The sequence below is a fragment of the Salmo salar genome, chromosome ssa14 (genome assembly GCF_905237065.1).
Source record: "Salmo salar chromosome ssa14, Ssal_v3.1, whole genome shotgun sequence".
NCBI classification, from domain to species: Eukaryota; Metazoa; Chordata; class Actinopteri; order Salmoniformes; family Salmonidae; genus Salmo; species Salmo salar.
This window is the reverse complement of record NC_059455.1, coordinates 36081659-36094467: the sequence shown is the minus strand read 5'-3', so window position 1 is coordinate 36094467 and position 12809 is coordinate 36081659. Positions and strand designations below refer to the sequence as shown.

The window sequence follows — 12809 nt, the reverse complement described above, 5'->3', positions numbered from 1 at the left end:
CACAGGGACATTGGGTGTTGCATAACTTTGTTAATGAAATAAATGAAATAAGTATGTAATTGTTGTGTTATTTGTTCACTCAGGTTCCCTTTATCTAATATTATATTTTGGTTGAAGATCTGATAATTCAGTATAACAATAATGCAAAAGCAGAGAAAATCACTATGACGAACCATTACCTGGAAACCACCGTCTAGTTTGGCAAAGAATGTTTCCTCTATGTCCCCACACAAATCATCCTTCTCCCCATCTGGTTTGCCACGGGCACTCTTATGAACATGAGTAGCTTCACAAACTGGGGATACCTCAAAACTATCGAGAGACTCCGCCACCTGAGACAACTGACTTTTCACTCGGGTTATGCTGCGTTCATAACATCTCGCAAATCAAATCCCAACAAACGACTGGGTAAGATCCACTTGAATGCTCCTCCAACTGGTAATTACTTGTGGGAATCTATCATCTCTAAATACCTAACCTAATCCATAACAACAGCTACAAAAAAAAATACAAAAATACATATAAGGAAGTTGTTGCTGTTCATCATTTTCTTAAAACCTCAAATTGCAGGGCTTTTAGTTTTGTTATATGTATTGTTGTCACCGGTATCACCTGTATCTCGTTCTTAGCTTCTCTGTTCGGCTCAGATTGAGTCCTGGAGAGGCCTTGGGCAGTTGGTTGAGTTTGGTTCTTTGTCATTGGGCATCTCATTTACCCCTGAATCATTTACAAACTTTCTGTCCTCCTTTGGGTCAATGTCCTTAACAGGTTGGTATTGACTGATATCATCACTATAGACTTCATGGAGGCTATTCAGGTCAACGTCCTTCATGGGTTGGTAGTGACTGATTTCCTGACTGTAGTCTTCATGTAGGCTATTCAGGTCAGTATCCTTCATGGGGTGGTATTGACTGATCTCCTGACTGTAGTCTTCATGGAGGATACTCAAGTCAACATCCTTCATGGGTTGGTATTGACTGATCTCCTGACTGTAGTCTTCATGGAAGCTATTCAGATTCACATCACTACTCATGCTGATATCGGAGTGATTAGAGAGCTCTTCAAAGAACTCTTCAAAGCTCTTCAAACCCAACACAGGCCCGCTCTTCGAAGGCCCGCCTGTGTTGCTGGAGCTTGGTTGTTGGAGCCTTGTCATGACTCCTGTTTCATTCACATTTTTCCTACATCTACCATCTACCGAAGACAGTAATTCCTTCGCCATCACATCAGAACATTTTTCCCTACAAAGTTTTTTTGTTTTCAGGTGCGTCTTCAAATCAGTATGAAATATAAATGTCTTTGGACACACCAGGCACTTGATGGGGCCATTGTTGTAGTGTTTTAACATGTGCCTTCGCATGTCACATGCCTTTGAGGATATTTTCCCACACACATGGCACTTTCTGGAACAGTCTTTTGTGTGTCCTTTCAGATCATCTGGGAGCTGGAAAGTGTCCCCACAGTAAGGACACTTGTACTCACCAGGGTTGGATTGGTCAATGTCCTTAATGGCTTGGTATTGACTGATCTCCTGACTGTTGTCTTCATGAAGGCTATTCAGGTTCACATCACTACTCATGCTGTTATCGGATTTCTGCAAATCATGAGAGAACTCTTCAATGCTATTTGAAGGCCCGCCTGTGTCGCTGGAGCTTGGTTGTTCGCAACTTGCCATGACTCCTGTTTCATTAACATTTTTCGTACATCTATCATCTACTGAAGACAGTAATTCCTTCGCCATCACACCAGAACATTTCTCCCTACATATTTTTTTTGTTTTCAGGTGCTTCTTCAAATCAGTATGGTATACAAAAGTCGTTGGACACACCGGGCACTTGATGGGGCCATTGTAGTGTTTTAACATGTGCCTACGCATGCCGCATGCCGTCGAAGTTGTTTTCCCACACACATGGCACTTCCTGGAACAGTCCTTTTTGTGTCCTTTCAGATCATGTAGGAGCTGGAAAGTCTTCCCACAGTAAGGACAATTGTACTTACCAGGGTTGGATTGGTCAACGTCCTTAATAGGTTGGTATTGACTGATCTCCTGACTGTAGTCTTCATAGAGACTATTCAGGTCAACATCCTTAATGGGTTGGTATTGACTGATCTCCTCACTGTAGTCTTCATCGAGGCTATTCAGGTCAACATCCTTAATGGGTTGGTATTGACTGATCTCCTGACTGTAGTCTTCATCGAGGTTATTCAGGTTCACGTCACTATTCATGCTGATATCGGAGTCATTAGAGAGCTCTTCAAAGAAATCTTCAAAGCTCTTCAAACCCAACACAGTCCCGCTCTTCGAAGGCCCACCTGTGTTGCTGGAGCTTGGTTGATCGCAACTTGTCATGACTCCTGTTTCATTGACATTTTTCCTACATCTACCATCTACTGAAGATAGTAATTCCTTTGCCATCACATCAGAACATTTCTCCCTACAAAGTTTTTTTGTTTTCAGGTGTGTTTTCAAATCGGTATGGAATATAAATGTCTTTGGACACACCGGGCACTTGATGGGGCCATTGTTGTCATGTTTTAACATGTGCCTTCGCATGTCACATGCCTTTGAGGATATTTTCCCACACACATGGCACTTTCTGGAACAGTCTTTTGTGTGTCTTTTCAGATCATCTGGGAGCTGGAAAGTGTCCCCACAGTAAGGACACTTGTACTCACCAGGGTTGGATTGGTCAACGTCCTTAATGGGTTGGTATTGACTGATCTCATCACTGAAGTCTTCATGGAGGCTACTTAAGTCAACGTCCTTAATGGGTTGGTATTGACTGATCTTGTCACTGTGGTCTTCATTGAGGCTATTAAGGTTCATATCACTACTCATGCTGTTATCGGATTGCTGCGAGTCATGAGAGAGCTCTTCAATTCTCTTCGAAGGCCCACCTGTGTTGCTGGAGCTTGGTTGTTGGCTGTTTGTCATGACTGCTGTTTCATTAAACATTTTCCGACATCTACTATCTCCTGAAGACAGTATTTCTTTCATCATCACATCAGAACATTTTGCTCTACAACGTTTTTTCAGTTTCAGGTGCTTCTTCAAATCAGGATGGTATATAAAAGTCCTTGGACACACTGGGCACTTGTAGGGGCCATTGTTGTTGTGTCTTAACATGTGCCTTCGCATGCCACGTGCCGTTGAAGTTGTTTTCCCACAAACATGGCACTTTCTGGAACAGTCTTTTGTGTGTCCTTTCAGATCACGTGGTAGCTGGAAAGTGTCCCCACAGTAAGGACACTTGTAATCCCCAGGGTTGGATTTGAGGTGGATCTTGGTTGTAATTACGTCATCAGAAAATGTCTTCCTATAAGACCTTTTCAATCTTCGGGGCAATTTCAAATCAGCATTGTCCTTCACCATCACATCAGAACATTTCTCCCTACAAAGTTGTTTTGTTTTCAGGTGCTTCTTCAAATCAGTATGGTATAAAAAAGTCTTTGGACACACTGGACACTTGATGGGGCCATTGTTTTTGTGTTTTAACATGTGCCTTCGCATTTCCAGTATTCGAGAACTTATTTTTCCACACACATGGCACTTTTTGGAACAGTCTTTTGTGTGTCCTTTCAGATCACGTGGTAGCTGGAAAGTGTCCCCACAGTAAGGACACTTGTAATCCCCAGGGTTGGATTTGAGGTGGAGCCTGGTTGTAATTACTTTATCAGAACATTTCTTCCCACAAGATCTTTTCAATCTCAGGTGCGATCTCAAATCACAATTTAATATAAAAGTCTTTGGACACACAGGGCACTTGTATGCGCCATTGTTGAAGTGAAGTAGAAGGTGCCTTTGCAAACTTACAATACGAGTAGTTACTTTCCCGCACACATGGCACTTTATGGAGCCGTCTTTTGTGTGTCCTTTTAGATCTGATTTTTTGTCTCTTTTCAGATTCGTTTTTTTGGCTCTATTCAGATGAGTTTTTTTGTCTCCTTTCAGATCAGGCTTTTTGTCTCTTTTCAGATCAGGGTTTTTTTTCAGATATTTCTTTTGCTGGACAGTTTCCCCATAGTAGTCATCACCACTCTTCTTCTCACAGCTACTCTTCTGGTGTTCCTCTAAGTCCTCACTGAATTCAAAGTCTTGCCCACACACGGTGCATTGGTGTGACCTCTGCTCAATGTGAGATCGCATGTGTCTTGTCAAGCCCAGTGTTTCAGTGAAAGTCTTGCGACAGAAAGAGCATGCTTTGACTCGTTGACTTCTTTTGTGAGAGGTGTTGGATGGCTCAGGAGTTAGTGAGTCCTGAGGTACACTCTCTGAGACACCACCTAGTGTTGAAAAGAGAAAAGTGAGCAAGACATCACCATATTATCAACAAACTCAAAGTCAAGGTACTGCAGCCTAAAAGATTCAGTGAAAGTGTTCACTGAACTCAACGGACGATACACATAAGCACTTGGTTATTCTGACAGCAGAATAGCATGGACGCTTAGGTCTAGTGTTGGATTCTGGGTGAAACTTTGAACATTGTTATACTCAGAAGTATAGGAACATTAGTTACAAAAGAGACATGAGGGGTGCAATAATGAGTGCAGGGAACACAATTGCATGTGGCAGTACTAATAACGGGAGAAACCGTTGAAGGCTCATATACCTCAGCTCCCTGCTCAGCAATAATGATGCAATGTTTAGCGATAAGGAGACTCCACCAAAAGTGGCGTATGAATACTACCACGGGAAGCCATATCTGTGTCTGAATTACAGCTGTAGCGACCCTTTGGGAAGAATTAAACTTGGTTAAGCTTCTCTAGTGTCCGTGAGTTATTCACTCTGAAAATTAGAACATAACACTAGTAACCAATTTCTCTGCATCTTTAAGGCTGTCATTTGTAGTTTGTTTATTCAGTAGTTTTGAATATAGAGCTCATGTTCACTGTTCTACACACTAAGGAATACTCCTTACCAGAATCACAGACAGTGGTCCAAAGTTTATTATCTGATGGTTCGGCATCTTCCCTGAGGACAGACAAATATAAAGTCAGTTATGATTTTCAATGGGTAAGTTCACTTCCAAGGTCCTAGCCACTACAATAGGGGCATTCAAATCTGGGCCTCGAGGTCTGCACCACTACTGTTATTCACCCTTCCCCCAATAACCCCTCAAATCAGGGACAGATTCAATCCTCTGTACACTAGGTGAGTGTATTCCTTGGTCAATTAATTTTCTACCTGGATTTGAATACCTCTGTTCCACAGCTGACACTCACTCAGTTTCAGGTGACCGCTCTCTTTTCACACCCTTTGCTTCGGTCTTCTCATTTTTGACACCACGTCCTCTTTTCTGTTTTCTCTTTCTGCCTCTTCTTTTCTGTCCGTGGATACCCGTGGCCTCAGCCTGCAGTTTCCCGCTCTGTATAAAATATATATTATGGTCATAAAAATGCACACTGACTTAAAGCCTTGCCTTTTCATTTATTTTCTTGAATTAACTTAAATGTATCACACTTATGCAAACTTGAAATCAAGGTGGATCAACATGTAGATAACACCAGATGGTATACCGTAATTTCCGGACTATTAAGCGCACCTGAATATAAGCCGCACCCACTGAATTTAAAAATGTTTTTTATTTTGAACATAAATAAGCCGCACATGTCTATAAGCCGCAGGTGCCTACCGGTACATTGAAACAAATTAACTTTACACAGGCTTTAACGAAACACGGCCTGTAACAAAAATAAATAGGCTTTAACGAAACACAGCTTGTAACAAAAAATTAAAAATTATCAGTAAGCTTTAGTTGTCTTTTTGCACTGAGTCAATTCCTCACGCTGCTGTTTCCAATGTCTTATCATCGACTCATTAAGACCAAGCTCCCGTGCAGCAGCTCTATTTCCTTTTCCAACAGCCAGATCAATCGCCTTCAACTTGAAAGCTGCATCATATGCATTTCTCGTGTCTTTGCCATGATGAGGGTGACAAAATGACTACCGTAATCAGAATGATGGGAAGTTTGAGAGCGCTCGATTTCATCTAAACAGTAAACAAAAAAGTTGTTTGACCTTAACCCGTTCGGCAATTTCATTGGTCTAATGAAAGTTTCATGCCGCCAAAAAACTGAGTACGTCACAGAATGTGTTTTTTTGGAGAAAGAAAAATTGAAAGCGGGAAAAATCCATATATTAGCCGCGTCACTGTTTAAGCCGCGAGGTTCAAAGCGTGGGAAAAAAGTTGCAGCTTATAGTCCGGAATTTACGGTAGATGCTTTTATCCACAGTGACAAAATTATATTGAAGTGTCATAAAAGTGGATAATTAATGATATATAGGGAGAAAATGGGGATAAAAGGGGTGAAGTCATCCTCACCAAGATCTTAAGTGAACCGTTTCTCACTGAGTCACAAGCTCTGTCTGTCAGTAAAGTTGACTTCAGTGCCAAGTGTTGTGTACAGAGGGTGGGATGAAACACACTCCGTTACAGCAACATGTTGGTGCTCAATTTGCCTTCCAATCAGGGCCCTAGATTCAAAAGCTTCTCAAAGAACGAGTGCTGATCCAGGATCGGGTCTTATTTATTATGATCTGATCCGAGAGCAGCACTCCTATTCTGAGACACTTTGAAAATAGGGGCCCAGGTTTAGGAGAGCTACCGCCATATTCCTTACATTTTAGAGTTTCTACACATCTGCAAACACCAATGCAATATAGAGAAAGGGGTTGAAAGCCATTGTTGTCCATCATTTCAGGGCTCCAGACTGTGACCATTTAGTCCCTCTGACTTGGCTGTGCAAGTAAAAACAAATAATTGGTCGCACTGGTGCAAGCTGAACATTCTACCCGGTTAATCAAAACGTCCTATTTTTTGGCTGGATAAAACCATGAATTTGTTAAACAGTAAAGTACATTCTCCTCATGATTCCTGTAATAAAAGTGTCTGCCCTGCCTGTTTCACTGGGGCCGGATGTAAAGAGATAGCTTCTCACACTCTCTCTCGCCCCTCGTGATTGTATACCACTTCAAAATGCAATTGCGGGAAAGAAACAACTTTGGGAGCAACTAGTTGTCCATATTAAAGAGAGGAGTGTCTCACCTTTCTGTAGGTGTACTTTTATTTCTTAACTATCATTACTGAGCTCAAATCACACTGTTTTGCAATCAAGATATCTGATATAGCTTTGAAACACGGAGTGTGCAAAATTGTGCATCGGCAATCACGAGTGCACTATGCCTCATTGCAACGTTTTTTTTAGGACAATACATTTACTGTTAGATTAATACATGGCTACTAGCAGTAGGTGTTATATTTAGAGTTCTAGCTAATGTGATCTATCTATCTAATGCATTTTGAGTTTCCACTTCCTCAGGTGGTGAATTAGTACCAACAATTAGTACCAACTGAATTAGGCCTAAGCTATATATAATATTAGTATACATGAAGATGATGAATGCAAATTCATCTCTATTGAACAAAAAAATATGAAAATTCTAAAGACCTTTTTCCTCCCCAATTTCGTGATATCCAATTGGAAGTTACACTCTTGTCCCATCGTCGCAACTCCCGTACGGACTCGGGAGTGGCGAATGTTGAGAGCTGTGCTTTCTCTGAAACACGACCCTGCCAAGTCACACTGCTTCTTGACACACTGCTCGCTTAACCCGGAAGCCAGCCGCACCAATGTGTCAGAGGAAACACCGTACAACTGACAACCGTGCCAGCGTGCATGAGCCCGGCCCGCCATAGGAGTAACGCTGGAGTGAGATGAGGACATCCCGGGGCGGCCAAACCCTCCCCTAACCTGGACGACTCTGGGCCAATTGTGAATCGCCTCATGGGTCTCCCGGTACCGGACGGCTGCGACACTGCCCGGGATTGAAACCAGATCTATAGTGACGCCTCAAGCACTGCAGTGTCTAAAGCCCTATTTTGACAGTAAAATATAACACAAATAGCCTAATTGTCTACCCAAAATGCATGACATTCATTGGATTAGATTGGATATCAAAATATTTTGAATCATGCATTCCTGCTTGGACATGTTAGATGTAACAACTTATTTATTGAATACCATCTCAGTAGTCTATTACACTTCTTGATAAAGCATTGTGAATGACTGACTTCATAAATGACATTTACTTTTCAAATAAGTTTGCTAATATGGAATAATTTATGCTAAAACCATCAAACTAGTAATAGAAGTAGTTTAACCTGTTGGGAGTAGGGGGCAGTATTGACACGGCCGGATAAAAAACGTACCCGATTTAATCTGGTTACTACTCCTGCCCAGTAACTAGAATATGCATATAGTTATTGGCTTTGGATAGAAAACACCCTAAAGTTTCTAAAACTGTTTGAATGGTGTCTGTGAGTATAACAGAACTCATATGGCAGGCAAAAACCTGAGAGGATTCTGAACAGGAAGTGGCCTGTCTGACAAGTTGTTGTTCATCTTGGCTCTTTTTATTGAAGACTGAGGATCTTTGCCGTAACGTGACACTTCCTACGGCTCCCATAGGCTCTCAGAGCCCGGGAAAAAGTTGAATGATATCGAGGCAGCCCCAGGCTGAAACACATTTACGCTTTTGGCAAGTGGCCGATCAGAGGACAATGGGCTTAGGCGCGTGCCCGAGTCGACCCCATGCTTTATTTTCTTTCGTCTGTTTACCTAAATGCAGATTCCCGGTCGGAATATTATCGCTTTTTTACGAGAAAAATGGCATAAAAATGGATTTTAAACATCGGTTGACATGCTTCGAAGTACGGTAATGGAATATTTAGAATTTTTTGGTCACGAAATGCGCCATGCTCGTCACTCTTCTTTACCCTTTCGGATAGTGTCTTGAACGCACGAACAAAACGACGCTATTTGGATATAACAATGGATTATTTGGGACCAAACCAACATTTGTTATTGAAGTAGAAGTCCTGGGAGTGCATTCTGACGAAGAACACCAAAGGTAATAACATTTTTCTTATAGTAAATCTGACTTTGGTGAGTGCTAAACTTGCTGGGTGTCTAAATAGCTTGCCCTGTGATGCCGGGCTATCTACTTAGAATATTGCAAAATGTGCTTTCACCGAAAAGCTATTTTAAAATCGGACATATCGAGTGCATAGAGGAGTTCTGTATCTATAATTCTTAAAATAATTGTTATGCTTTTAGTGAACGTTTATCGTGAGTAATTTAGTAAATTCACCGGAAGTTTGCGGGGGGTATGCTAGTTCTGAATGTCACATGCTAATGTAAAAAGCTAGTTTTTGATATAAATATGAACTTGATTGAACAAAACATGCATGTATTGTATAACATAATGTCCTAGGTGTGTCATCTGATGAAGATCATCAAAGGTTAGTGCTGCATTTAGCTGTCTTCTGGGTTTTTGTGACATTATATGCTAGCTTGAAAAATGGGTGTCTGATTATTTCTGTCTGGGTACTCTGCTGACATAATCTAATGTTTTGCTTTCGTTGTAAAGCCTTTTTGAAATCGGACAGTGTGGTTAGATTAACGAGTCTTGTCTTTAAAATGGTGTAAAATAGTCATATGTTTGAGAAATTGAAGTAATAGCATTTCTAAGGTATTTGAATAACGCGCCACAGGATACCACTGGCTGTTACGTAGGTGGGACGATTTCGTCCCGCCAGCCCTAGAGAAGTTAAAGAAAAAATCAATGGTTTTAAACTTATCGTTCTATTTATTGTTATCGCACAAATTCAGGCAATTTACCGCATTATGGATTTTTGTCCATATCACCCAGGTCTATGTGATGCCCCTTTTTGGGGGTGCCACCAAATCACAGCTGGTGCCACCAACTGAAGAAGTTAGTGGCACCAGTGCCATCAGGGGAAAATGAGTCTAGAGCCCTGTATTTCCTTAAAACATCAAATTGCAGGGCCTTTAGTATTGTCATATCTATTGTCGAAACCGGTATCACCTGTATCTCGTTCTTCACTTCTCCGCTCGTCTCTGGTTGAGAATCCTGGAGAGGCTTTGTGTCAGTCTGGGACACCTGCTTCCCTGTTAAGCCAATGGTTGAGTTTGGTTCTTTGTCATTGGGCATCTCATTTTCCAACGAATCATCCACAGACTTTTTGTCCTTCAATGGGTCAACGTCCTTCATGGGTTGGTATTGACTGATCTCATCACTGTAGTCTTCAGTGGTCACCATGGAGGCTTCATGGAGGCTATTCAAGTCAATATCCTTCATGGGTTGGTATTGACTGATCTCCTGACTGTGGCTTTCATTGAGGCTATTCAGGTTCACATCACTACTCGCGCTGTTACTGGATTGCTGAAAGTCATAAGAGAACTGTTCAAAGAACTCTTTAATATTCTTTGAAGGCCCACCTGTGTTGCTGGAGCTTGGTTGTTGGCAGCTTGTCATGACTCCTGTTTCATTTTTCCTACATCTACCATCTACTGATGACAGTAATTCCTTCACCATGACATCAGCACATTTCTCCCTACATTGCTTATTTTTTTTCAGGTGCATCTTCAAATCAGTATGGGATATAAAAGTCCTTGGGCACACCGGGCACTTGTAGGGGCCATTGTTGTTGTGTCTTAACATGTGCCTTCGCATGCCGCATGGCTTCAAAGTTGTTTTCCCACACACATGACACTTTCTGGAACAGTCTTTTGTGTGTCCTTTCAGATCATGTGGTAGCTGGAAAGTGTCCCCACAGTAAGGACACTTGTACTCACCAGGGTTGGATTGGAGATGGACCTTGGTATTAATTACTTCATCAGAACATTTTTCCCTACAAGATCTTTTCAATCTCAGGTGCGATCTCAAATCAGCATTTGTTATAAAAGTCGTTGGACATACAGGGCATTTGTATGCGCCATTGTTGAAGTGAAGTAGAAGGTGTCTTCGCAAACCCAACATACGAGTAGTTACTTTCCCGCACACATGGCACTTTATGGTGCGATCTTTTGTGTGTCCTTTCAGATCAGGTTTTTTGTCTGCTTTTAGATCAGGTTTTCTGTCTGCTTTCAGATCAGGTTTTTTGTCTCTTTTCAGATGTGTTTTTTGCTGGACAGTTTCCCCACCATTGTCCTCACCATTGTCTTTTTTTATCTTCTCCTCACAGCTTCTCTTCTGGTGTTCCTCTAAGTCCTCACTGGAATCATAGTCTTGCCCACATTGGGTGCATTGGTGTGACCTCTGCTCAATGTGAGATCGCATGTGTCTTGTCAAGCCCAGTGTGTCAGTGAAAGTCTTGCCACAGAAAGAGCATGCCTTGAGGCGCTGGCTTCTTTTGTGCGAGCTGTTGGATGGCTCAGGAGTTAACGAGTGCTGAAGTACAATCTCAGTTAGTAAGTCCTTAGGTACACTCTCTAAAGGTTTTTCTATATTCTGCCCTTCGGCCATATGACCACTGTTCTCCTGTAAGTGAAAGCCTTTGTGAGAAGTGTTGGATGGTTCCGGACTTAATGAGTCCTGAGGTACAATCTCAGAGACTTCTTCTCTCTTCTGCCCTTCGGCCATCTGACCACTGTGCTCATCGGAATGAACTTTGTGAGAGGTGTTGGATGGCTCAGGAGTTAGTGAGTCCTGAGGTACCACCTCTGGGAGTTCTCTCTTCTGCCCTTCAGCCATCTGACCACTGTGCTCCTCAGAATGAATTTTGTGAGCGGTGTTGGATGACTCAGGAGTGAGTAAGTCCTGAGGTACCATCTCTGGAAGTTCATCTCTGTTCTGCTCTTCGAACATATGACCACTGTGCTCCTTGGAATTAATTTTGTGAGCGGTGTTGGATGCCTCAGGAGTGAGTAAGTCCTGAGGAACCATCTCTGGCAGTTCATCTCTCTTCTGCCCTTCGAACATATGACCACTGCGCTCCTCTGAATGAATTTTGTGAGAGGTGTTGGATGGCTCAGGAGTTAGTGAATCCTGAGATACCATCTCTGGAAGTTCTTCTCTGTTCTGCCCTTCGAACATATGACCACTGTGCTCCTTGGAATTAATTTTGTGAGCGGTGTTGGATGCCTCAGGAGTGAGTAAGTCCTGAGGAACCATCTCTGGCAGTTCATCTCTCTTCTGCCCTTCGAACATATGACCACTGCGCTCCTCTGAATGAATTTTGTGAGAGGTGTTGGATGGCTCAGGAGTTAGTGAATCCTGAGATACCATCTCTGGAAGTTCTTCTCTGTTCTGCCCTTCGAACATATGACCACTGTGCTCCTCTGAATTAATTTTGTGAGAGGTGTTGGATGGCTCAGGAGTTGATGAGTCCTGAGGTACAATCTCTGAGGGTTCTTCCCTGTGCTGCCCTTTGGCCATCTGACCACTGTGCTCCTCTGAATGAATTTTGTGAGAGGTGTTGGATGGCTCAGGAGTTAGTGAGTCCTGAGGAACAATCTCTGAGGGTTCTTCCCTGTTCTGCCCTTTGGCCATCTGACCACTGTGCTCCTCTGAATGAATTTTGTGAGAGGTGTTGGATGGCTCAGGAGTTAGTGAGTCCTGAGGAACAATCTCTGAGAGTTCTTCCCTGTTCTGCCCTTCGGCCATCTGACCCCTGTGCTCCTCTGAATGAATTTTGTGAGAGGTGTTGGATGGCTCAGGAGTTAGTGAGTCCTGAGCTACAATCTCTGAGACTTCTTCTTTGTTCTGCCCTTCGGCCATATGACTACTGTGCTCCTTTGTGTGAAAGGTCTGTATGGGCTGTTCCTCCTCCCTCTTATGAGATGATGGGAAATGAGAAGCATGGACTCCACCTAGTGTTAAAAAGAGAGAAGTGAGCAAGACATCCACATAGACATTAACTCAAAGTCAAAGAGAACAAGTAAGACAGATCCGGTGCTTGATAAAAACAGACTAGACCACATTTGAACAAATCTCAATATAGTGCA

At 42.4% G+C, this 12809-nt stretch overlaps 1 protein-coding gene across 2 annotated transcripts in view; it reads right to left on the bottom strand.

Moving 5' to 3' along the window:
• Positions 1-602: 602 nt before the first annotated feature.
• Positions 603-12809, bottom strand: part of LOC106569460 (uncharacterized) — a 48395-nt gene continuing 36188 nt past the window's right edge. The window contains exons 9-12 of one of the 2 annotated variants that reach the window (XM_014140828.2): positions 9889-12674; positions 5224-5366; positions 4920-4972; positions 603-4284 (exon numbers count right to left, since the gene is read on the bottom strand). In XM_014140828.2, the coding sequence (XP_013996303.1) occupies positions 644-4284; positions 4920-4972; positions 5224-5366; positions 9889-12674 (6623 nt within the window). In that variant the 3' untranslated portion in view covers positions 603-643. The remainder of the gene's footprint in view (positions 4285-4919; positions 4973-5223; positions 5367-9888; positions 12675-12809) is intronic. The other variant, XM_014140829.2, reaches the window with a different exon arrangement.